Source organism: Scardinius erythrophthalmus, assembly GCF_964197995.2.
Source record: "Scardinius erythrophthalmus genome assembly, chromosome: 6".
NCBI classification, from domain to species: domain Eukaryota; kingdom Metazoa; phylum Chordata; class Actinopteri; order Cypriniformes; family Leuciscidae; genus Scardinius; species Scardinius erythrophthalmus.
This window is the reverse complement of record NC_138226.1, coordinates 16147481-16172938: the sequence shown is the minus strand read 5'-3', so window position 1 is coordinate 16172938 and position 25458 is coordinate 16147481. Positions and strand designations below refer to the sequence as shown.

The 25458-nt window shown below is 37.8% G+C and overlaps 1 protein-coding gene across 4 annotated transcripts in view; it reads left to right on the top strand.

Moving 5' to 3' along the window:
- klf12b (Kruppel like factor 12b) overlaps positions 1-25458 on the top strand; it is a gene marked incomplete at its 5' end in the record, with an annotated part of 88527 nt that overhangs the window by 50503 nt on the left and 12566 nt on the right. For 3 of the 4 annotated variants that reach the window (XM_081368689.1, XM_081368690.1, XM_081368688.1), the window contains 3 exons: positions 15004-15086; positions 19479-19980; positions 25120-25255. In XM_081368689.1, coding sequence (XP_081224815.1) covers positions 15021-15086; positions 19479-19980; positions 25120-25255 — 704 coding nt within the window. Of the gene's footprint in view, positions 1-14963; positions 15087-19478; positions 19981-25119; positions 25256-25458 lie in introns of those variants that run through there. The other variant, XM_081368687.1, reaches the window with a different exon arrangement.

Genomic DNA, 25458 nt, shown 5'->3' with positions numbered 1-25458 from the left:
ATGTGAAGTTTGAGCTCAAAATACCCAACAGATCATTTTTTACAGCATGTTTAAATTGACATTTTTTGGGGCTCAGAAAAACGAGCCGTTTCAGTGTGTCCCCTTTAAATGCAAATGAGGTGCTGCTGGACGACACAGGGGGCGGAGCTTCATGAGCTCGTGCTCAGTCTGTCAGGAAAAATTCATCTCACGGAATGATGATAATATCAGAAACTCTCAGTAACGGCGTTCATTTCGAGTCGGACAATAATGCCTACAGAGTCAGAGTGCTGTATAGAGATGAAACAGGTATGGTTTAGTAGTTTAATTACGGTTATTATAACGTATTTGTCATCTGCTTGTAGGCTATGTATCCATTATTTATTAATAGCCTACAAGTCTGCTGTCTGAATGATGATCAAACATGTACTGATGTGTTTAATAAAGTTTATTGTACATCACACAAAAGATGAAGCGTCAGTTTTACTTCAGAAAATCACCGTAAGAGCTGAGTAAACACAGTAGGCTAAGTTATAGGAAGTGCGCAAGTAGCCAGTAGAGTTGAGGGAGCATTCCTGTGGGCGGAGGTTAGTCAAGAAACGGTTCTGGTGATGTCACTAATGCAGGATGTAGAGGGGTGTAGTCCAATCGAGACGTTTTTTGTAGTCAACTTCTGTTAAATAAAATATCTCGCTTGGCATTGAACTTTGAGCTTTATAATTTTACAGATATTATTTATGCTCTAACAGCAACATTACACACTAACTAAAGTTTGTAACATGGAATCGCATGCAACGGGACCTTTAAAACATTTTTACTGAATTTTACTGAACTAAAAAAACGTTTGAACAGTAGTGTATATAATTTGAATGTACATTTTATAAGAATATGTATTAAAAATATGAGTTTAGATGAGTAAGTCACACTTTACTGCTGTAAGCATAAAGGTGGATATTTGCCCTAAGCGTCTGACAGTGCACAGCTCGAGTGTGAAACAGTATTGTTGTTTGCTCATCTGTGTGTGATGTTTTCTTTGGATGGAACTTCTACCTTTCCAGCAAACAGAGCCACCCTGCAGTCCACAGCTGGTACGAACACATATGGCCCTTAAAAGTTAGCTTTGGACACCTTAAAATGGATTTACTTGAATGCAGGGGACAGCTGTGAGCGTCTTCTTAGCAGGCGTAGGATTTGAGAGGAGGGGCAATCTTCTTAACTGTCAATCACATCTTAAGCAATTGTGGTTGGATGACAAAGGGATGTGCGTTTCTAATGGGGAGAGTTTTTTTTTTCAATTTATGCATTTAAGCAATAGCCAGAGAATAACTTGGCTCTCCCAAATAGGACTATTGTAATAGAGCTTATAATTGTAACGGTCAAAAAGTCACACTCTGAGAAAGTGGATTTTTCTTTTTTTTTAACAGCAGTGACTGTCAATGTATTGGTCACATGTCAGTGACAAGACTGATTACAATGGGCTGGGTTCATTAAAAGTGGATTAATGGCATGTGAATCAATGTGACATTACCACTACATGACTACTCGTTAGTCATAATGACTTGTCGAAAGAAAAACACAGAGGTTCGATTTTCTTTTTTTCACTTCTGTGATTACAGTGCAGCATACTGTAACACAGGCAGTACTCGCTTTCTGTGGACAGACCATTGTCCATTACCATAACATACAGTGTGTAATTACTTACTTTTTTTTTTTTTAATAATAGGACATTTTAGACTATAACAGAATAAAATCTTTACCTTTATAACTCAAATTCTTTATACAGCTGTTAACTGTCTGTCAAACTGCTATGCATTATATTGCAATTCAGTATGTGTGCTGATATCATTGTCCACAAGCATTAGTTTGAAGGGTGCAAATGTGCTGCAGAATAATAGTCTTTGCAGGTGTTACAAGTGTGCGTTGATGGCGTTTTAGTATTAATAATTTTAGTATTATATCCTATTTCAGTATTTATTAATATTTTGAATTAACTTTTTATTTGTATATATTCAGTTTGTTTGTTTTAAAAATATATTTAAGTTTTTTAGTTTATTATTTAGTTTATTAGTTCTATTTAGCTTTAATTTTTATATCAGTTTTAGTCATTTTAGTGCTTCAAATTAAACCTATTTCAGGTATTTGCCAAAACAACATTTCTAATTGTATTTATAATGTATAAAACAGATGTATGTAACTACATTGCTTGGCATAAGGATTATTATTTGTTGTCAATAAGTATAAGTTTTGTTGCTGTGTGTTTATTTTATGAAATCTTGCCGGCTAAATGTAGTAACCATTTGATGAAAATAAAAAAGCCCCATGAATCCATAGGTTACGATGGTTTTAGAGCATCGCTCCGCATTATGGGTAACAACGCCCCTTAGCTGCTCTAAAATCACTGAAAAATATGGCTTCTTGAAGCTTATTCCTCTATTACGTTTTTTTAAGTTCAAGTTCTTCATCTAATATTTGTATTTTGTTTTATTTGAGCTTTATTTCAGTTGCTAAAAATGATTTTTAACAGTTTTTGTTTTAGTCAACAATACTTCTACTCCTAAACTAGAAAGGCCCCCGGTTTTCATTTCAGAAACCTGGTCACTTTACAGTACACCAACTCCAGACTTCTGACGTGACACATTCTGAGAAGGAGAGAGAGAAAGCGGGAGCTGTGAGGCATTGCTGGTCAGAGGCAGTTCATTAGCTTTCTTTTCTGAATTGGAGATGAGGTTGGGTTTCCAGTTCCTGTGCAAACTGAGGGCTTGGAGGGAGAAAATATGGAGTAGGAGCAGCCTATCAGCACATGCACATTCCTTATTGATCCAGCACAGATCATCATCAGCATTTAAGTCCACCTCTCCCCAGCTAAATCCCTCTGCGGTGACCACTCCGCCCATTCCATACCTCTCGGAGCAATTGAGGTTTTTGTGTCAGGTCTATTTTAAAGCATGGACCACTGAGACCACAGCACTTTAACTAAAGGGGGAAGGGAAGAGGTGTGCTAGCAGTGGCCAGGGTCTTGTGCAGCCTACAATTTCAGATTACAAGTAGTGTGTATGTTTAACAGCAGATTTCTTTGTATTTAATATCAGGTATAGGCAACATAGCAAAAATCTATTTATATATATATATATTTATATATATATTTTTATATATTTATATATATATATATATATATATATATATATATATATTCTATTAAATCATTATTTAAAATGTTTAATATATTGTTAGAAAATCTTGTTAACATAATCATTTACAAATTGTATTTTGTTCAAATAAAATAATTTTATTCCAAATCTTAAAATCGTTTTATTTTATTTTATTTTAAAACTCGGTGTTGCATCAAAATCATTGCAAATTTATTGTAAATATTCAATATATCGCCCAGCCCTATTTCTTTTCTACACTACTGTTAAAACAGTATGACACTACAGTGAGATGGATATTATAGAGACAACAGTATACATTATGTGTGACAACTAGGGTGAATTGGAAATTCATGAGAAATATTTCAGAAGTCATAGAACGATTTGGCTGAAGAACCACAGCTCATGAAGCCAGACATGTTTACTAGAACCTGCAAAACCACGTGAATGACAGAAAAAACAAAAACAAAAAAACAATGCCTTTGCTTTAGCTGTGAAGACGCCTCTTTGCTGAGTTGAAAGCCCATCACTCTGCATCCTGATACTTCAAACTAAATATCTAAGCTGTGACTAAATGTCCCAAGGGTGCGTTTAGCGAAACTAATCCCTTTATTCTGTTTTCATAAACTTTGACAGATTTTTCAGCTGAAAATGCTGATCAGGACCAGCTGATCAGGATGCAAGTCAAGTCACCTTTATTTATAGCACGTTTTACAATACAGATTGTTTCAAAGCAGCTTTACAGTGATAACAGGAAAATAATGCAACAAAGTTTGTTTCTGCTGTACAGCAGAAAACAGCATCATAGTCCAGCTTAAGTAAGTTCAGTGATGGTTTGTTTTTGTTGTAAAAAAGTTATTAATTTAGTTAATTTATATATATAGCTGCTCTGAAGAAAACAGTGATGTCATCATCCAGCTCAGTTCAGTTCTCATTTAATGGTGTCAATGTAAGCAGATCAATAATATTGTTGAATATTAAGATATCATCAGATATCGTTCTGTGTAAGTAACTGTGTAGGTGATGCATAAAAAACAACAACAAAAAAAAACAGTTAATTTTAAAATATTAGTATTAGTATTTTTCTTAGCATTACATTCTGCTGTATGGATTCCACTAAACATTAATTTGAGATGTTTTCATGTTTTTAAAAAAGCATGAGTGAAGAATGGACTCTGACCCCTCTTTTCTCCTTTACTCCCTTTTACACAACTCATGACCTCTCACCCCCATAGCACTGACCAATCAGTAAAATAAACCTGGCTGATACTTTATCTCATAATATTATAGGAAAGGATTTGAGAATAATAGTTTTATGCATGTGTTTCAAACGGAAGTTTTTATACCAGATTTCATCTCTTTTCTAAATTTCAGAGGAAATGAATGGCTTAATTAGGCATGATTTTTCTTGCTCCATTAGGAAACGTACAACCGTACCAAAGTTTGACTGTGTGCAGCTTTTTATATGCGAGTAGTGCGGACTAGGGCCGTATCTCATGGACTAAGCTGTCTTATCCTCATTGAATCACTGACACAGGATCTCCCTGGGCAGAAATAGCCAGAGCCCAAGGGCATTTTGCTGGACTACGGGTGCTTCCGTCAGCCTGTGTTTTGGAAAGTTGGCCTAGTGTTTACAAGAGCCTCAGCGTTCTATTAAAGGTCTCTCACTTCCTATCAGGTGTGTGAGGCCTAGTGATGGGGGTAGTTGGATAAAATTGATGTACAGTACAGGAGTCTTTTTACAGCTGCCATCTTGGACGGGTCCCAGCATTTGACTCTGCTGATGGTGTTTAGGGCTTGCATGTTTTTCCCTCTTCTGAGTGATCTTTCATCTTGATTGCATTGACATGGCTCTAAAACTGGCATTCAAGAGCAGCGCATTCCCTTGTGACCTCATTTTTTGTTCAGAGGAGTTTATCTGGTCATGTCTTTCAGCACTCCTTCTGTTCGTCTCTGAGTCAGAGTACATTTGTCACACTCAGAAAAATAAAGAGAGCTACAAGACAGCAAATCTGCTTGGTTGGGGGCCCGAGTGAATGACAGGCATTGTTGTGTGGCTGTTTTTAGACAGAGGAAAATGGCAAAGTGGGCTCCCTGAGGTGAAGCGCTACCGTCTGGATGCGTAGGGAGGAGAACACGCACTCAGATTACTTATCCACAAACTCAGCTGGTACTGAAGCAGCACATCTCTCTAGAGCTTGAATCAAAAAAGGTCCCAATAGCGGCCAAAGTCTTAGGGCACAGACTTGCCTGCCAAGGAAAATGCGCCTTATGAAATGGAAAGTCTGAAGTCATTCACAGTATGCCAGAAAAGATTAACCAAAAAAAAATAGTCCACTCTGAAGGATGGGGAGCATTGGGGTTAGAATCCACGATATCTACCAGAAAGAGAGATGGATGTGGGTGTGATTGTATTATGTTTTCTGAAATTCATTCGCTGTTCAGTTTGTGTAAGGGGAGAAGTCAAGAAGTAAATTCCTCTTTAAATGCAGTACATCTGACACTACCTGAGATGACCTTGATGTTGCTCCAGTGAAAAAGTTTATTTGGTAGTCAGATGGTAGTGCTATGGTACTTGGTTATTTCCAAAACAGTTACGTATTTATTTATTACAAGTTTATGACAGTAGATGTTGGTTAATACACCAAAAAATCTCATGACTGATACCATGTGCGAAGAAAAAATTCATGATACTGAAACAAACCGAGCTTTCCACTAAATACCATCACATCTCCCCCTGCCCCCCGAGGTTGAGTTACTGTGTCCAGCATGACAGTAAATGGAAAGGCGGTATTTAGCCTGCATGTTCTCTGCTGGTAATGACAGAGTGCTGACTCGTCATATTTGCTGTTTACAGGGGCTCCAAAGTGGGAAGTGAGCTTGAGCCGAGCTCTGTCTTGCAGACATTGTCTGGCAGTGGCGAGAGGAAGCCTGATTCTCATTGCATCATGTGAACTTGTTGATTTTTTGACTATTTTGGTTACAGGATTTTTATTCGGTAGATCAGCAGGAACTTTACTTCATAAAATGCATAAATGTAGATGTAAAAAAGTTTGAGTTTGGGCTGGAACTATCTCTTTACAGACAGTCACTTTTTTTTTTTTCAAACTAGTGGTTCAGAAATTGCACACTTCACCTTTAATATTTCCAGAGTGTTAGTTTTTTGCAAATCAAAAGCCAAGGTAATCTATTTACAAGAGCTCAGCGGGAAGCAGCTCTCAATAGCTCTTCTTCTCAGTGTGGAGTCTGATGTTACATAAAATGCTGTTCTTTTGCTCTGGTTGAGTCTGAGAGGCTCTCTTGGCATGTTTGAGTTCAGTGTTCTTGTCTGGTTCTTGGCTGGGCTCCAGTGCTTAAATCTCTACCTCCCTCCTCAATCACCTCCTCCTCCTTCTCCTCCTCCTCCTCCTCCTCCTCTCTTCCCCATCTGCATTTCCCCCTTCGGCCCATGGCAGCAGGACCAGCCTCTGTGCCACAGATGACTGTAGTTGCTCTGGGCTCTCGACATGGGAACAAAGCATTGGCAGGACCAAGGGAACCCGTCTGTTAGTGTGCTACTCCTCCAGTGCAGATATGAATTCAGATATGAAACGCCTCCAAGCAGTAGCATGATCATCCTGCTCCTCTTTCTTTTCTGCTCATGTTCCAAATTTTGTCTTTTTATTTATTCTGAAATTTCTTGGTGTTTTGGAATATTTTATATTAGGATATATTGCTGCCATATCGGTTAATGGCTGATATTGGACATTTTTTCATGGATGTTTAATACATATACACAAGTTTAAGATGAAGTACTAAGATTACTGAAATAAATAAATAGAACTATTAATATATAGAATGAAAAAACACTTTTGTGCATGTCTGCATGAAAGACACTGTTTATTGAAGAATTTTCAGGCCAGTGCTGCTTCGTCAGAATTGTCACAAAGGTTTATCATATGCATGTGTTTTTAAGTCTAGTATATTTAAACATTCAAGTAATTTTTAACTATTCAAGCTCAAGAAGATGTGAAAAAGAACACAATTCGGTATTTAAGAGAGGCTGTGAAAGAAGAAATTGAGTTCTCTTTTGCGTCTTGTGCTTGAAATACACACAAAATTATGTTAAGTTTTGATGAGTAAACCTTTGCGAATGAAAACGCATGTTTAACAGTATATTGGATCCATGCATTAGCTCTTAAAGTGACAGGAGCCTATTACCTGCTGCTCTCTGTGTTCTTAATGTTAATCAAACAATAAAAGACAGAGAAAATCACTCACTGCTCTTGACTGAATACCTTTTGTAGCTTAATCTACATTTAATTTATACACTGAAGACTATGCAGTGTTGTTTTACTGCTGATCCTTTAATTTCTGTACATAAATACTACAGTTAGGCCCACCTGACAAACTTTTTCTATTTAACTTTCAATTTTGCACCGTCATTCATCTTGGTTCTATTGTATTCATTTGTGCTGTTGCTTATAATTTGTTTATTTGTTCGTATTTATTACTGACTGTTCACTTGTCTTCAGTAATAACTAGTACTTTGTATTAGTTAGACTAGTACTTTTTGCTGTGGCATCGAATTTGAAATCAAGAATTGTGAAATTTCACAACAATGAAAACAATATTTATTTATTTATGCAAATAAAAATTTAAACCAGTGGCCCAAACAGTAAAAAATCCTTAGCGTTGAGCCCTGCTTTTTCTAATGTAACTTAGTAATTAAAGGTGGTATCAGTGATTTCAGGCCCAAAAATATTTTTATCACATTCATCTAATCTTTCCTAACGATCCGCTAGCTGCCCGCCCCATAAGCATGCCGTCAAAAAAACGCGTCTCTGTAGGCAGCCTAGGCACTGAGATCTGCACACAAAAACAAATGGTTTAGCCAAACACTCAAAACCAAAACAAATAGTGTTCCAACCAATCACCGACAAGGGGGAGGGTGTTGTGAGGTTTTGAGACAGCTTTTTCTTCAGCTCTGACTTCGTGTGCAGCCGTGCAGGAGCACAAAACCTCACAACACCCTCCCCCTTGTCGGTGATTGGTTGGAACACTATTTGTTTTGGTTTTGAGTGTTTGGCTAAACCATTTGTTTTTGTGTGCAGATCTCAGAGCCTAGGCTGCCTACAGAGACGTGTTTTTTTGACGGCATGCTTATGGGGCGGGCAGCTAGCGGATCGTTAGGAAAGATTAGATGAATGTGATAAAAATATTTTTGGGCCTGAAATCACTGATACCACCTTTAATCTTTAAAAACACTACTAATTTAGTTAAATGTAATCCTTAGCAAATCTTAAGATGAATACCCACTTTATATTATAATGTAATTATGCCTAAATTCACTTGACACTATTAGTTTCAGTTGCTTTGTATTTTATTTTCAACTTTTTCTTTTTGACAAAAAAGTAGACAATTTAAATATCTGCCATAACACAAAAATGATTATCGAATTATCGGCATCGGCCAAAATTTAAATGTCAGTGCTTCCCTATTTTATACCCCTTGACAAATTGATAGGCTATTACTTTATAAATACCTCCAAACCACTTAAATAAAGGTTCCCACTATACACTGTAACGCCCCTCACATCAATGACACACCAGGCTTGGCGAGGTAGAAAGTTATACAATGAGGTATGCAACCGGCTCCAGGGGGCAAGTTGAATACTCTTTAAATCATTGTGTAGCAAGGTCAGCGTGGGGTCCAGGAAGGTCAGGCTTTTCCACCCAGGCCTGTCACCTCATATTGATCCGCTCGTCATTCTTTGGGGTCTGCCTGCCGGTGCTCCGTCTGCACCCACGTCCATCGGGGAGTTCTGGAGCTACGGCTGGGCATGGGAGTGCCAGCCAATCCCCTCCCCTGGCTCCCCCATCCTCAGCCGGAATCAAATCCCAGGCGGGCCCCCTCCCTGTTGCCCCGTTTCCAGTTGAATTGCCCTCATTCTTCTCAGGGAGCCTCTCGGGGGACGGCTCCAGCCGTGCATGGCAATGAGATGCCTGAGCACTCAGTTACTGCACCTTCCATGCTCATAACGCTCACACCTGGGATCACCATTTCATTTCGGCGTCCCGGTGAAATGGAAAGGTGATCTTAATCTCTCTCGCTCGCTCGATTGCTCTCTTTCCATTTCTCCAGTTTTTTAAAGGGATAGTTCACCCAAAAATGTAAATTCGGAAACGCATTACAAGAAGGTCTTATTAGTTATTTAATGCATTATCTTACAAAGAGCAATACATCTGTTATATTATTCATTCATCTTTGTTAACATTACTTAATAAAAATACAACTGATTATTGTTAGTTCATGTCCATTAAATAATATTAGAATGCAACTTTTAATTTTTAATAATGTATTAGTTGCTGTTGAAATTAGCTTGAACTAAGATTAATAAATGCTTTAGAAGTATTTTCATTGCTAGTTTGTTAACTAGTCAACTAATGTTAGTGAATTGAACCTTATTGTAAAGTGTTTTAGAAAATTCTGTCACACATTTACTCATCCTCATGTTTTTCCAAACTAGGGGTGGGGGAAAAAATCGATTCTTAGATGAATCGCGATTCGGGACGTGGACGATTCTGAATCGATTCAAAAATGTCAAAAATCGATTTTCTAAAAAAAAAAAAAAAAAAAAATTCTAATAACATAACATTGACGGAACGCAAAAGGCGGAACTCTGAAGCGGACGTGCACGTGCGCGGACAGTCTGTGGCGTGCACATAACAGAGACGCGCACATAACGGACGCATGATGGCTGAGCGCCAAATGTGCAATGCCAGTCACAAAAAGTTACATTTTGACTGTAAGTTACTCTCTGCAGATGTTCATTCACTTTCTTTGTATAAGCTGTTTTTGATTGTGGTATACAGCAAACATTTCAAGTCATAACTCTTTATTATTTAGTTGTGTATAAGTCAAGAGCGACTTTGTATGTTACTAATTATTCAGAATATGCATAAGTCCACAAGCATTATACGTTATGATAGCTTCTGGTACATAATTCGCTATTTTTGAACGAAAACTGTTTGTGAATTTGCTACAGCAAAATGTTTTTTTTTTTTTTTTTGTCTGAAGGATTATATTGCTCATTGGAAATAACAAGAGGATGTTGGTTAGAAGTCTATGATTAAATGCTACTATGCTAGAGATTCAGAATATGCTGAAGTTTGTATTACCGTAATTTACTACAAGTAACGCTGCTAGTACAAGCACACATTTATTTTCCTGTTGGTTCTCAGCAATGTTGGGACATATGTTGGCAAATGTAACCTTACAGTTGACTTGCCAAATCACTTCCATTTGTCTAATTAATAAAATTTATATAAGAAGTATTGGAAGTAAGTTCGTTATGGGTCATCATAAATACTTTGCTTTAAAAGTACCAAGTAAAAACATTTTTTCAATGTTTTTGATAAAAGGCACTTTAATGTCTCCGTTTGTCATTCTGTATAGCAAAGCAGATAAGAGTAGATCATGATCAGAAACCTGATTAGAAATCATTATGAATAAAATCGAATTGTTTTGAATCGAAAATCTTTTTGAATCGAAAATCGATTTTGAATCGAATCGTGGCCTCAAGAATCGGAATCGAATCGAATCGTGAGATGGTAAAAGATTCCCACCCCTATTCCAAACCTGACTTTCTTTCTTCTGTGGAACACAAAAGATATTTTTAAAAATGTCTGGGTTTTTTTATACATAGAATAACATTTAACGGGGTCCACAGTTGTTTTGGATCCCATTGACTTTTACTGTATGATTAAAAAGAGTTGAAACATTCTTCAAACTATCTTCTTTTGTGTTGCGCAGAAGAAAGAAATGCAAAAAGGACCCCTGCTCGGTGTGCTTGATCACATTGAATGCAGGTCAAGGCAAACAAACACACACCCATGGGTCTGTTTTGGAATTAAAACTAAACTTTACATGCTCAAGATGATTAATTATCCATAAACAATATCATAACATACAAGTCCTAATGTGAAAATTCCTTTGTTAGGGTCTGCTAGGGTAATACACTGACAGTATACTAGACTAGATAAATCGCACAATCTGATCAAGAGCATTTATGCTGTTTGGAAAAGGCGGAGGAAGATGGATCTAGAATTAGTCATCATTACTCTTGCCTCTAGTATCACATTGCCACTGTTAAATACAGTTGGCGAAACACCATCCCTCCATCACAACCTCTTGATTAAGTGTTAATCAATTGGAGCTAAGATAGACAAATTGTGCCTAAATGTTAACCTCATGGTGCTGTACTCAATTATGCTAATAATCTGTTCATTTGATGGTTAATGAAACAACTGAGACCTTGCTCTTGGTATTGATTTCCCATTTGGAGCTCTCTTAAGGGACAAGGTTAGTTAGGCAAGAGGTTGGCTCATTTATCTGATCTAATGATCAATGTCTCAGAGTGATATGCTTACACAATACACAAGAGTGTGATGACAGCTCCTTGGACACACACGCACAAAAAATAGCTGGCTGTTGAACAGCGAGTGCCCTGGTCAACTGTGAAATCTCGCATGTCAATCCAGAAGGACAATAACCCTCTGAGCTCCAACTTGAGTTGCCATGGCAACATTATCTCAGCCCACCACTACCTGGAGCCATTGGACATCCTGATCACAATATCAATCCAATGCACACAGATTAACTTGGAAGCACACTCAGTTACAATTCACACAGAAATTATATTTTGCTTTTAACTCCATATGACTAAGACCTTTTTTAAAGCTAGAAAGCTTTTTAAATACAGTTCAACTGTGCTACTGCTAAAGGCTAACATGCATGCTAGTGCTGATGTCTGAAATGAAATTACTGTTAACTTATGTTTTTTTTTTTTTTTTTAGCTATATAATTACAAGACAATATATTAAAGAATAACACTGCAAGATATTAATAAAAGCATGAAAATGTTTTTTAGGAGAAATGGTAAACGCTTTTCTGGTAAATGCTGTTAACATTTGAAATCTCCAAAACAAACATGCACCTGTACCCAAATGGATCACACCCCTATCTTGATGCCTCCGCCCCCACATTCACGTACACACTTAGCACAAACACTCACGTACACATGCTTTACACATAAACCAAAGCAGTTTGTGTTGCTATGATAATTCAGGTCGAATGTCTATTGTTATTTCGCTTACTGATCGTAACCCTTCTTTTAAAGTTATATTGGCATTTTCCTCTTTTGTATTTTCTCTGCCATCTCTCACTTTCTATAGTCGTTCTGCTAATGTCCGTCTTGTGCACTGAGCTCTCTCTCCGCCCCCATCATGAGTGGACACGCCCCTTACTGCTGATTGGCTACAAGTGTGTTTTAGTGCTCGGTCCGATACACTTTTCAACAGCGTTTTTCAAAAACCGCTTACAGTGCTGCGTAATATTTTAGTGGTAACAGTGATAAATTTTTTTTCCAGTATATTTTAGCGAATACAAAGTTCAAAAGAGCATTTATTTGAAATGGAAAATGTAACATTCATCGTTATATGTAACATTCAAAATGTCTTTACTCTCACTTTTAAACAACTTAATGAATCCTTGCTGAATAAAAGTATTAACAGTATTTCTATCAACAAAAAAGGAGAAAAATCTTTCTGACCCAAAACTTTTTAAATTTGGTTATAGTTTGGTCAGTTAAAGTTTTTTATCACGTATTAATTGTATTTGTAATGACTAAAATTAGTAAAGGCTAAAATGCTTGAATATGACAAAATGTTAACAAATCTTTTGTCAAAACACAATAGCTGTGTGAAAATGTACACTGGTTGCATAAGTTAAAGATGCATAACAATGTAGATTCATCCAGTGGACTGCAGTGTTGTCTCATCTTCACCAGAATGGGTTCAGCCCAAGTGCTGAGTCGAGATCTGGGCCTCATTTCCTGCTGCCCATGCCAAGACTGAAGTGTAATAGAGATGTTTAAAGCATATCTGCTTTGCTTGCATTCCATCATGTGCTGCTGCTAAAATAATAAGGGCACAGGTTACTTCAGGACAACTCCCTTTGAGCCACAATCGCATTGTTGTGATTGGCTCTTTCCTGAGGTTCCCCTTTGCTAAGAGTCGTAACAACTCCGAAAGCCACACTGACCGTATTTACAACACTAGTGACAGATGTTCCTACGAGCCGCACACTTCAAAGTAAGTCATTTTGACAGGAAGAGATTTATGTTCACTCCTTTCAATCCTCAAGACAAGTCACCTGTCTGTTTGTGTGCAAACTCATCCCTTCCAAAAGGCGAAACCCAAACAAACACGAGGACACATGAATATTACATTTCCCAAGATGCCCATGTGTCTATTACTGTGCGTTTATGGTGTTAAACATGGTAAATTGAGTAGACGGGGGAGAGAAACTGTCTCTGTGGGAGTTCTGGAGCCCATCATGCAGTGCTCTAAGAGCTATATTAACTTGTAATCAGATTCCACCAGTTCATTAAGGCTGTCTCCTCGTGCATCCCTTGGATGTTGAGGGAGGTGGCCACTTTTTTTTATTTGTGAAAGAGTCTGGTAGAGCAATGCCCACTGTAAAGCACAGAGCTGTAACAAGCCTGTAGTCTTTGTTCCGAGACTCAGACGCCTGAGGGGAGTTTGCACAAAGACGTGGATTCTGTTAGAAAGTCTTGTCATTTGTGTGGATATACAAGAAGAGAAATGTCAGGAGACTCTGATAGCAGAGGCAGCCTTGGATGTGTGAATGCACTGTATGCAGCTATACGTATGTGTGTGTGTGTTGTACGAGTGAGTGCATGTGTTTGCTAGCACAGCTCTACCCTATAGACATGCAGCAGGTCGCCTAGGTGATGCCGAATGTTCTTTCCTGTCTACAGGTCTCCTTTACACCCGGCATTAATGCATTTTCAGATCTCTGAAATTCGAAGATGGTCTGGAATGTTTTTTGCCCGTATTAAGGACATACATTATTCATTCAAGTATTTTAGGAATTACTATCTGATTAACAGAGCTGTAGGCTATATATGCTTTTTACCTGTATTGTTTACATACATAAATAAATAAAATACACATTAAACTACTTGTAAGTAAAATGTAACGATGTTACTTTGCAAAGAAGTTGTTCGAGCAGTGGTTTCACAGTGTTAAAAAAGAACAACAGATACTGTGGTCTTGTGATTTGCTCAGCAATATCTGATTATTTATGAATTCGACTCATTTTGTCTTTTCAAAGAGAGTTAGCCTAGAGCTATGCTAAGCTATTAACATACTAAACTAAGCTATTAGCTTGAAGGCTAACTAAAAAACACAAAAAGGTAAATGTTTTGCTTTAATAATACAATATGTGATATCTAACTAAATAAACAAAAAATAAAAAGAAACATGAAAAATGTTAATTGATGTCTATTTTTGATTAGGCATCAAGAGTACTAAGTACATCATAAAACGTATTCTTCCAGTTGATGGAGTAGCTTTGGGATCCAAGGGGGATAGGATTCTGAAGGGAGATTTTGGATGTCTATAATGTTTAACAAAAAACTAAGGACAAATCTGTATTTTTCATCTCTAAGTTACTTACTGATGTTTGTTCACAGAAAAAAGCTTAGGCTACTTGATACTGTATTTATCCTGGATTCTCTCAGCTTTCTCTCAGATTTCTTACTACGCTACATTCTGTGTCGCTCACTCTTCACTGCCCTTTTGGTGTAAGATACTAGCCAAAATACAGGCCAGATGCGTTTGTTTACCCTCAGACATAAACCTGAACTGCTTACTGACTGCATACCGTCATGACATCATTGCCTGTTGCATTGTAGCCTGCGCTATTGTTTCGGAGCATTCTAGGTATGGCGCAATCACTGAAAAGGTGAGAGGAGTCACACGCAGCTTTCTCATGCCTTTCTCTTTTTCTCTCTCTCTCTCTCGACTCGCAGACGCCATCAATAACAGGATGTTAATGCTAGACGGAATGCCTGCAGTCCGAGTCAAAGCAGAACCTCTGGAATCTGAGAGAGGGGTAAGAGAACAGTTGTTTTTCATACAAGTTTTGTCCTGACCTCTTATCCATTCTCTTGTACCACCCTCCACTTCTTTCACCCCTCACACGCCCACCCTCTCGCTGTGATACCCCTAATTACTCCCAGGCGTGTGTGTGTGTGGAGCAGCCCTGATGTGGAGAGCCACAGCTGAAACAGGAATGCTCCCAGGGCTTGCAGACAGAGCCACTGCAGCCAGGACAGCCATTTTGGCAGGGCACAAGCACAGATGCAGATACACTGCTGTTGAGAGTCGTTTTCTCTTTTGTGTCATTATTTCTTCATATGCTGCTTACCTAAGTGCGTATATACTCTACATGATCGGCCAGGCACATCTATTAGAATACTGTTCATCTATATATATCAGGGTTTTCAAACAAGCAAGAGGGTGCTAGGGGATCTGTGGAGCATTTCAATGAGAAAAAGTATTTTACATAATGTGTATTTTAGGGTTGTCAAAGTTAATGTGTTAACACATTCATCAAATATGTTTAACATATTTGTAATTAAAAGAAGAAGTTTTGCAAGCTTTTATAAGTATTTTCGGTTCTGTTTGTAATTTATTAATTATGATTTTTTTTAATCCTATTAACAGCCATAGCTTCTAACGGAAATAAATAAAAATATATTTGTAGTTATATATTAAACACTGTATATGGGGTCATGTTCAACATTATGTATACATTATGTATAAGTTTGTGGTCAGTAAGATTTAATGCTTTTTTTCAGCAAGGATGTATTCAGTTGATCAAAAGTGACAAAGATGTTTGGTTGGAAAAAATATTAGAAATAAACAGTTTTCATAAATAAAATGTTTTTATTTAAACAGTCTATTCATCAAAGAATCCTGAAAAAACTATATTCAACATTGATAATAATAAGAAATGTTTCTTAAGCACCACATAAACATATTCGAATGATTTCTGAAGGAATTAAAATATATTCAAATAGAAAGCAGTTGTTTGAAATTGTAATAATATTTCACAATATTAGTGTTTTTACTGTTTTTGATCAAATAAATGTAGTCTTGGTGAGTATTTCTCTTTAAAAAAAATAAAAATCTTACCATACAAACAGTTGTGCATCATGAAAAAAATGTGGATATTAATTTGTTTCAAAATAGGGATTGCCATATTCTGTGGTTCTTGAAAGTTTTAAAAGCCCTGAACTGTATTACTAACCTGTCACATTATCATAAGCTTTTGACTCAGCATAGCTTAGTGTATAAATTTGATTCTATTCAGTGAACTCCACATGAATTTCTCACAAAAGCAGATAATGGATAGACAAACCACTTTCTTAAATAGAGAACCTGTTAATAGTTGCGTCTGAGAGCCAACAACGTACCCTCGTTATGTTCTACCTCACAAGCCAGCATATCAACACCTTGTTTCCTTCCTGCGAAAGGCTGGTAGACGTATTTATCCATATGCGTCAAAATGCTGTCGAGCGCCAGGAAGTGTGCAACCTACACAATGACTCTTTGAAGTGCATCTCATTGCTCAAACATGGTCGTCATTCCGGTGGCCACTTGCCAAGACCTTGCTGAGAACGGTTTGCCCCAGTTAATGCCCTCACTTGCTAGACCGAGATTTCATGTAGGATCCTCAAATAAAGTAAAAGTCATCAGTAAAGAGCCAAGGTGGAAAGTACGCGCGGTTGAGGTTTGAAAACCTTTCTACAGAAACAACTTTTTATCACCTCAAAGCCTTTCATTTACATTTCATTCCATATGAAAGGGGGTCATGTGTGCCACTTTCAGTCTGCTATGGTTTACAGTTTCATCTTGTTTTCTTTCCTATTCACATTTAATCTCGAAATGTTGTATGTTGTGGATCAGCCAGTGATACCATATGAATAATCATCAGAGGTGTAAAGAGTACCTGAAAACCATATTTAAGTAAAAGTACAGATACTTTACAGCGAAAAAGACTCCATTACAAGTTAGAAGTCACCAATTTCAGTACGACTAGAGTAAAAGTTGTTAATGTTAAGTAATTTATATTTAACGCCTACATGCGCTGGACATGCTGGTTTCTGCCTTATCATCGGCTGCATGTTCTCATCTCATATGTGAAACGCCGGCGATTCAAGGAGCTGGTTAGAAAGGGTTTGTCCCTTTTGCTTGGAACACAAAAGATTACAGAGGCAGGTTTTTTCAATTAGATAGCGAGTCTGTTAAGCATGATGCTGATTGGTCATTAGAGGCACCTCCCTTCCCTTTCATACAACCCTCATTAGCAGGGTGCTGATTGCATGCTATGCTAATAGAAATTCACTCACTTGGTTTGATTACTACCCTGTCTGTGCAGCTGTGCTGCATTTTTAAAGAATAAAATACTAAAATTGACTAAAAATCTGACCATGTTCAGCATTTATTACAGCAAAAAACAAGATTATGTAAAAATAATAACATGCATTTTATATAAATGTGTTATTTGATTTGCGATCAGGTTAATGGGTGTTTATTATGAACCAGGAGGTTCTCTTGTTTAATTTGATATATGCCTATTTACTCAAAACATTCACCTAGAATACCCGTTATCTTTTTTCAATTGTTAGCCAATGTTTTCATGTGTTTGTTTAATAATGTCTTGCCAATTTGGTTGCTGTTTTAGAACATTTTAATAAATAAGTATTTTTTTTTATCAATATGCTTAAAATACAGTGGAGTTGGTGCAAGGGGTTAATGAGGGTTGGTGAAAAAAAAAAAGCTTTTTTTTTTTTTTTTTTAAATGTAAACTTGTTTGGCCTGCAAGAGAAAACTGACTTGGAGATATTTGCAGACCCTATAATCCCTTAATAGCCTCACCAGTCAATTGAGTAGAGCTGTGAAAAAGTTTCATTGTGCTTTTTCTTTTAGCCCAAAAACTCCTGAAAGAGACTAAATCACCAATGAACCATTGTTGTCAGCACTGTCACACTTTGCAGAAAGGGGTTTCTTTGTTCTTAATATACTGCTCTTTTCCCTGCCCAGTCATATCAGTATTGTAACCCTGACCTTAAGGTCATGTGTCCTGACCTGTGACAATGCCCTCTGAACCCTGAATGACTCCACCTGGTTTTTTACGGGTCATGTCAGCATATTTAATTGCCTGACATTTGTTTGTTTTTGGATTCAGATGCAGTTTTATTGTACCACATTCTGCTGATTCATGGGTCGGTAACGCTCAGAGTGACTCCACTTGTCCGGTGTAAAAATAGTATGAGCTCTGGGGGGAAAACTGTAATTTGCTACAGGCCCACTCAGTCTGCATAAAGAAAAGTGAGTCTATAAACAAAGTCAAGCCGCGATTCTGCAGCAGACCGTTTATCACATCTGCAGTCGCAATTCGAGAACTTTTCCCCTCGTTTTAATGTGCTGCTCTGTCATGATTAGCCGCCTGCTCAGGAGTGATCATTTCACTGTATGCGCTTACTGCAGAATTGAGCGCTTGGTCTGCTAGCACTTTAGGTGTTTTTGAGCAGACAAATATGTGGAGTTGACAGATCCTGTCTCCAAGATGTAGTTCTGATAGTTGAGAAAGCAAAAAAAAGTGAAGCTATGTTTTGTCCATTTTGCGGACCACAATTTGAATGTGCCGGTAATTGTTATAAATTATATTCTGAAAAGTTTTTCTTCATATTTTTGATTAACTGTATATTTTAACTCTTTTCCTGCCATTGAAAGAATTTTCCGTCGTTTGACACCACTTCTCCGCCATTGACTTGATTTTCCGATAATCCATGTTTTCACTGTTATGCGGTAGGGGCCTCTATTATGCATCTTCTGAAATAGTATTGAATCTCTGGATCTAAAAACAAGCGGAGAAGAAGCAGAAACATGTAAGCTAACGCGATCAACAAACATTGAACAGCATATAAATCAAAACTGCCTAACGTTAACGAATGAAATGTCGACCCAGGACGAGATATACGACTGTGCAAGCTTTGGGGGTGTTGATGGACTCGATCTGTTTTGATCACTGCTCTGAATCCAAACCGGTGGTGGCCTTTGACAAAAATGAGAATGTCTCAGCTTTTTTTCAGAATGTTGCTTTTTTTTGTGTTGATAAAAACAAATGCATGAAGCTAGAATAAAATGTTTTTTTTTTTTAAAAAAAGAAAAGAACAGAGCCTTTGCTTTTAAACAACAAAAAATTTAAGAAAATATTTGGTGGCCATTTTTAAAAAAAATGCTGACAGGGAAAGAGTTCATATTTAAATACAATTTAAAATATAAAAATTAACATAAAATATAATTATTTTTGAAAATGTTTGTTTAAAAAAAATCACTGAATTACTGTCATGATGCACATAAAAAAAAAGAACTCATCAATGAACGTTTGTGTCAGAAATTTGATTGAAGTTTTTTATGTATGTCTTCCTTGCAGTCACCCAAAGTGCACGGCTATCCTGATATGGAGGCGGTGCCAATCCTGCTTAGCAAAGTGAAGGCAGAACCTCCAGAAGACCTGCTCTCATCCGAGCAGTTCCAGACCCAGACGGAGCCCGTGGACCTGTCAATCAACAAAACACGGACGTCATCTCCTTCATCCAACACCTCACCCATTACCTCAGCCTTCTCTCCATCCTCCTCTTCATCATCGTCGTCCTCACCTTCCGTCATCGCCTCCATCTCCGCGGGAATGCCCTCCGTTTTGACACCCGGGCCGTTGGTGGGCTCTTCTCATGGAGTTAGAGGCAAGCAATTTTTGCACATCATCCACCCTGTTCCCCCTTCGAGCCCCAGTAAACTGCCCAGTCAGGTGCACCGTATCCCTGTGGTGGTGCAGTCGCTGCCCCTTATGTACACCACAGCCGTACGCTCTCCTTCCACCCTCAACTCCACCATCATGTTACCTCTCCTGGACGAGGCCAAGTGCCTGGGCAAAGGTAAGGACCTCATTTTAGATTGATTCCAGTTGATTCATTTTTCATACAGTTAAAAAGTAAGTTGATTCCTTCATTTGAAAAGTTGGAGGTTTGCAACTTAACAGTTTGAGAATTACTTCATTGATCACCAACTGTGCCCCTGGGTGAAGCACTTAACAACAACCCGCCCCAAGGGGAATGCTGAAATCAAATGAAATTTTGATCACAGGGGAAAAGAAATCAGCTGGAATGGGGAAAAAATGAAAGCTGATTAAAAGAATCTGTTTCGGATTTGTTTTTAACAGACTAGCTTCAGACAGCAGAATCTCTCTGTCCTTTCTTCACAATAAAGCACCACACTCATAATGACATGCAGATATGGGTTGATTGTCCTCAGCTGCCTGTGTACTTCCTGCTGTTAGGGAGTATGTGATGTGTGTCAGGCCTTGCATACGCATTGCTTCTGAAGTGGAGGGCATATAAACTAAAAGCCTAATTCCAAATCAAGCAAGCAGGGTGGGGAATTAATTCCTACCACCATCCAAATGCTAGTACTGTTTGGAGAGTGGCGGGTCATTTTGATTGATGTACCAGCCAATATGGCGGTCCACCTGCGAGCCATCTCAGATTGCCATTTGACGAAAAAATATGGTTGCTTTTTTAAAGAAAAGCATGTTTGTTGAAGTAATATTTGATTTAGATTTGGAAGTCATTTGAAAAGCTGACAAGGTGCATGTTGTCCCTATATACATTATTCAAGATATTCCTAGCACTTTGCTGCTTAACACACCCAAGCATGTGAGGTATTTTCACACTTGCTTCATTTCATCTAAAATTGCAGTATACTGCGTAAATGCTAATAGTGAACTAATAGTCTTTCACGTATGGACCAAAAATTAGATGAAAGGAAAAATGAAAACACTAAGAGAACTAATTTCTTTTTCACTTTGTTGAAACATTTTTTTTTTTAATTTGAAAGGTCAGAATTTCGTTCTTTTTAAAGAGAACTCAAATGTGAAAACACAATTGAGATTACAGCTACAGTGGAGAGATGTGCTTTTTACATTTGTTCAAGTTCACATATGGTTGTTTCTTCAACTTTTGCCACTTTTATATCCCAGTTTTTATTATACGTCTAGCCCACAGTTGCGGTGTAATTTTGTCTTTTTTTTTTTTTACCTCAAACAACAATTTTGCCCATAATAATGTTTTATATATAAGTTTGTGTACTCGTTTACCAAGGACACAACAGTGTTCAGTGAGGAATGAAACATGAGACATGATGTGTAGAAAAAAAAAACCCAAAAGAAAATGGTATGTACCATAATTTTATTATAGTAATTTCAATTACATTATGTGTATTCAGGATACATAATGTGTTAGCTGTGAAAATAGCCGTAGCAAGATTAAGGTGTCTTTTTATTTTAAAAAAAGAAGCTCAAAATGTCCTCTCCACCACAAAATTGTGAAATGTTAAGAAAAAAAATGACAAAAATTGTCCTGGAATGCATGTTTGGCCTCTGTTGGACATTGTTAGTAGACAAATTTACTAGTGAGAGAAAGAAAAGTCTAACTAAAAGTCAACAGGGCCAAAAGTGCCCATAGTTTAAGAAACATCCATATATAGGGAGTTGTATATGTTTATATTGAATAAATAAAAGTCCCCACCCTACAGCTACTGTAAGGCCCACAGTTATGCAGTATCTTAAGACACTAATCATCCTTGGATGAATGTGGTTTCTTCAAATGTAGGATCTGTGTCATTGTCTCAATTCCAAGGTCATGCAGAAAGGTCCCACATGCCCTAATCAGAAGCACACATCTTGCATGGTGCGTTCCCAAACTCTCGAGACCTCACCGGACTGCTGTTTATGGTTGGTTTCCTGTAGGGCGAGTTTTAATACTCTGGCAGTAAGCCATGATGTTCTGGGTGTTGCTGTCAAATGGTGTTCGGCCCGAGTGGAGGGCACAAGGGAGCTGTTTGTTGCTCAACCTCTTGTTTATCTGGGAAGGGTGTCTGTCCCAAATGGTTGGGCAGGGCTGGGCATCCTGTTAGAAGGAGGATTTAAATACTGGGTGTCTCGCTCAGCTTCAGATGAGGAAAGAAAGGAAAAACAAGGTTTGCATAATGGGGTGGGGCGGATATTGAAGATGGGTGGCACCGCGAGCAGTCAGGCACATAGCAACATGGACTCCACCCAGAGAGCTCCGAAACAGCACAGAGGAAATGGGGTCAGACCTGGGCGGGGTCAACAGGGTAGCAGACGGTGAGATGCTTACATGATAGTGAGACAGTTACATTTTACCACTATATTGAGACACCAGTATGCACCGATCAGCACTTACATGTAAATGTTTTCATCATGGCCAGTGACAGCTGGAAACACAATGGACAGCGCACACTTTTACATGCTCACGCATACTCGTGTACAGGTTGCCAGGGGGAGGTGGGAGGGGGTGTGCCCTTCTCCACAGCTCTGTCTCCGGCTGAGTTACCATGGAAACAGGCTATGGCTGGAAACAACAGGAGAAAGAAACCATGGGGTTTGCTTCACCACCTCTTATGAACTCTCGCTTTTGTCATTGCCTTTATATGGTCGTTTTTAAGGAATATCCATGCAAGCTATGAACTGTAGGTAGCTTGAATGGATTATGGTGGAAACAGTCATCAGAGGGAGTACAGAGACAGGCCATTTTATTTGTGAATGCTGTCTATAATATCTGTCTATACTATCGAGTAAATTCAAAATTATAATTTTTTTTAAAGGTGGTTTTTCATGATTTAGTCTTGCATATTTTAGTTTAGGTATATAGCACATTAAAAAGTGCAGCACAAACTAAAAAGACAAATAAAATGAAATAAAAAAAATACAATTTCAAAAATATAATGCAAATAAGAAGTTATCAAATATTTGAGTGCATTAAAAATAATCAGGGGAATCAACAGTATACAAATATGATTCTGGATCTGTTTTAAACATTGATCTTGTATCATAATGTAATGTAGAATATAGTGTTTTGAATTGTTTTGCATTATACAGATGTTGTAATCTGCAATCATATGCCATAACTGATTTGTGTCTGCAATGGAGTAGACACAATGGAGAAGGAGAGAGAAAAGCTCCAGGCTCTTGTAATGTGTCCAATTAATCTTTCAATGAAATCCTCCGTTAGTTTTTGCTGAGCGTTTGTGGCTAAAGTGGATGTTTAAGCTACCCTTGCAAAAGGCATAGAAACAGCTTATGGCTAACGGTAAAAAGCAATAGGTGTGAAGCTAGACCAGTGCATGTGATGTTTACTTAATGGTTCTTTACTAGTAAGTTGCACGTCAAAAGTGGAGTGCTGGTCTGTTCTCACAGGATTGTATGTACACTACTGTTCAAAAGTTTTGGCTCTGTTAGATTTTTTTAAATATTTTGGAAAAATCTCTTATGCTCGCCAAGGCTGCATCTACTTGATCAAAAATACAGCAAAAGTATTGCAAAATATTATTATAATCTGTATATATATGATTATTATATCTGTAATCATGTTAAAGTTTTTAATGTCACTTTTGGCCAATTTAATGCATTCTTTCTGAATGAAATAATTGATATAAAATAATAAAATCATGCTGAGTACAAACTTTTGAGATTTTTTATTTTTTTTTAAACATTATCAGCGTGTAGTTTGAGTGTTTTTTGCTGAGGTGCATTGTCTGCAGTGGCAGCTCAAAAAAAATCATGGCCCTCAAACATTTTACGTTTTACACCGAAATGCTTCTGAGATCAAATAACTGACATCTTAAGTGTTCCCATCATTCATACAGATTTTCATAAATTGGCAGCATAACTATGTCCAACACCCAAGAAACAAAGGGTGAGTGGCAGCACAGTGCTGTTGTCTTTAGACGCTCTCCGGGCATCTGATCGCCTGTGCTGGTGACATGCCCGCAGGACACACCGCCCTAGGCTGATTGGGAGACAGCACGGACACCTCTGATCCGGGATCAGGTCTGACAGACTGCTGAGAGAGCAGCGAATTAGAAGCGTAGCCCTGCAGCCTGGACTAACCCACATAATATTAACAAAGCTTTGAGTCAGGGAGAATGCTGCTCTCAATCTGTGGGGAATGAGATACAGTAATCAGAGACGGGTGTTCTGTGACCGCCAGTCTAAAACACTGACATACAGCAAGACATATGCAGGAGTGTCTGAATTAAAAACCTGTAATTGATGACAAACTCACAAACAAGCACACGCCTGAAATGTATCATATGCTATTAAAATACACGATGTCTTCGTATTACATTATGTCCGAACCAGGACATGATAAAGCATCAATATTTTTCCATTTATGCATTCGGTAGTTGCTTCTAATCAAGGTTTACTTTTTTTTTTTTTTTTTTTTTTTAAGGCTAATAACTGTATGTTCTGATTGTCTGGGATTCTGTCACTTCATACCATTGTTGTTATTGTTAACTAAAACTATTAAGAATCCTTTACAATAATTGAAATAAAGCTGAAATATAATCAAATATAAATATTAAATGAAAACCTTAAAATAATTGTTGCCTTGGCACCTAACTGAAATAAATAAGTTTAAGTACTAAATTACTTAAAACATTTTAAATAAAAATAACAAAATTGCTACAAATAAAATGTCGCTGGAAATGCTGTTGTATTGTGGCTGGTTACCAATATGTTTTAATATACCAGTTTTTAGGTGCTGTAAGATAAAGGGTGTTTCTTTTACTATGGACCCTTTTGGCCCTGTGCAACTTTTAGTAAATAAACCGCAGGGTCATTTCAACCATCTCAAAATGATGTGCTGTGTTTAATATCAGTCTGTGGTTTAAATTATATTTATAACATTTTTGGGCATTTGAAAAGTTTCAAATATAAATAATGAAGGCACGATAATGTTTCCAAGACAGTTAATGTGACCTTAATACAATTAACAGAAAAAAAAGTTGAAATCTGTTCGTTTGAATAAAAATCAACCCCTGGGACATTAAGGTGCCAAAAGTTGAAGAAACACCCTGAAATGCTGTGCTAATTCCTGCTCGGCGTCATGTAGCATATTGTGAGCTTCTGAATGGGAATGAGAATGTCCTCGGGCAGAGCGCATATTACAGTCATGTAACTAACCTCCTCCTCTGTTGTTCTCCCCCTGCGGCAGCACAAACAGACCCCAATGGCTTGTCACCAAGACAAATCAAAAGTGACAGTGATGATGACGACCTGCCAAACGTGACCTTGGACAGTGTTAATGAAACAGGATCCACAGCGCTGTCTATAGCACGAGCAGTGCAGGAGTGAGTATCCTCCAAAGACACACTCTCACAAACACACCAGCATGCACTGGAAATCAAGCTCCAACATATGCAGACTGACAATCCTCTGCTAGAAAATTGTATCGACGTACTGCTAACAGTCAATTTGGAGATTCTGCTTTGTAGTTTGACTTTAAAGTAGTGGAACCAAGGCCCCCCTTAGTCCAAGATTCAAAGGCCCTTCC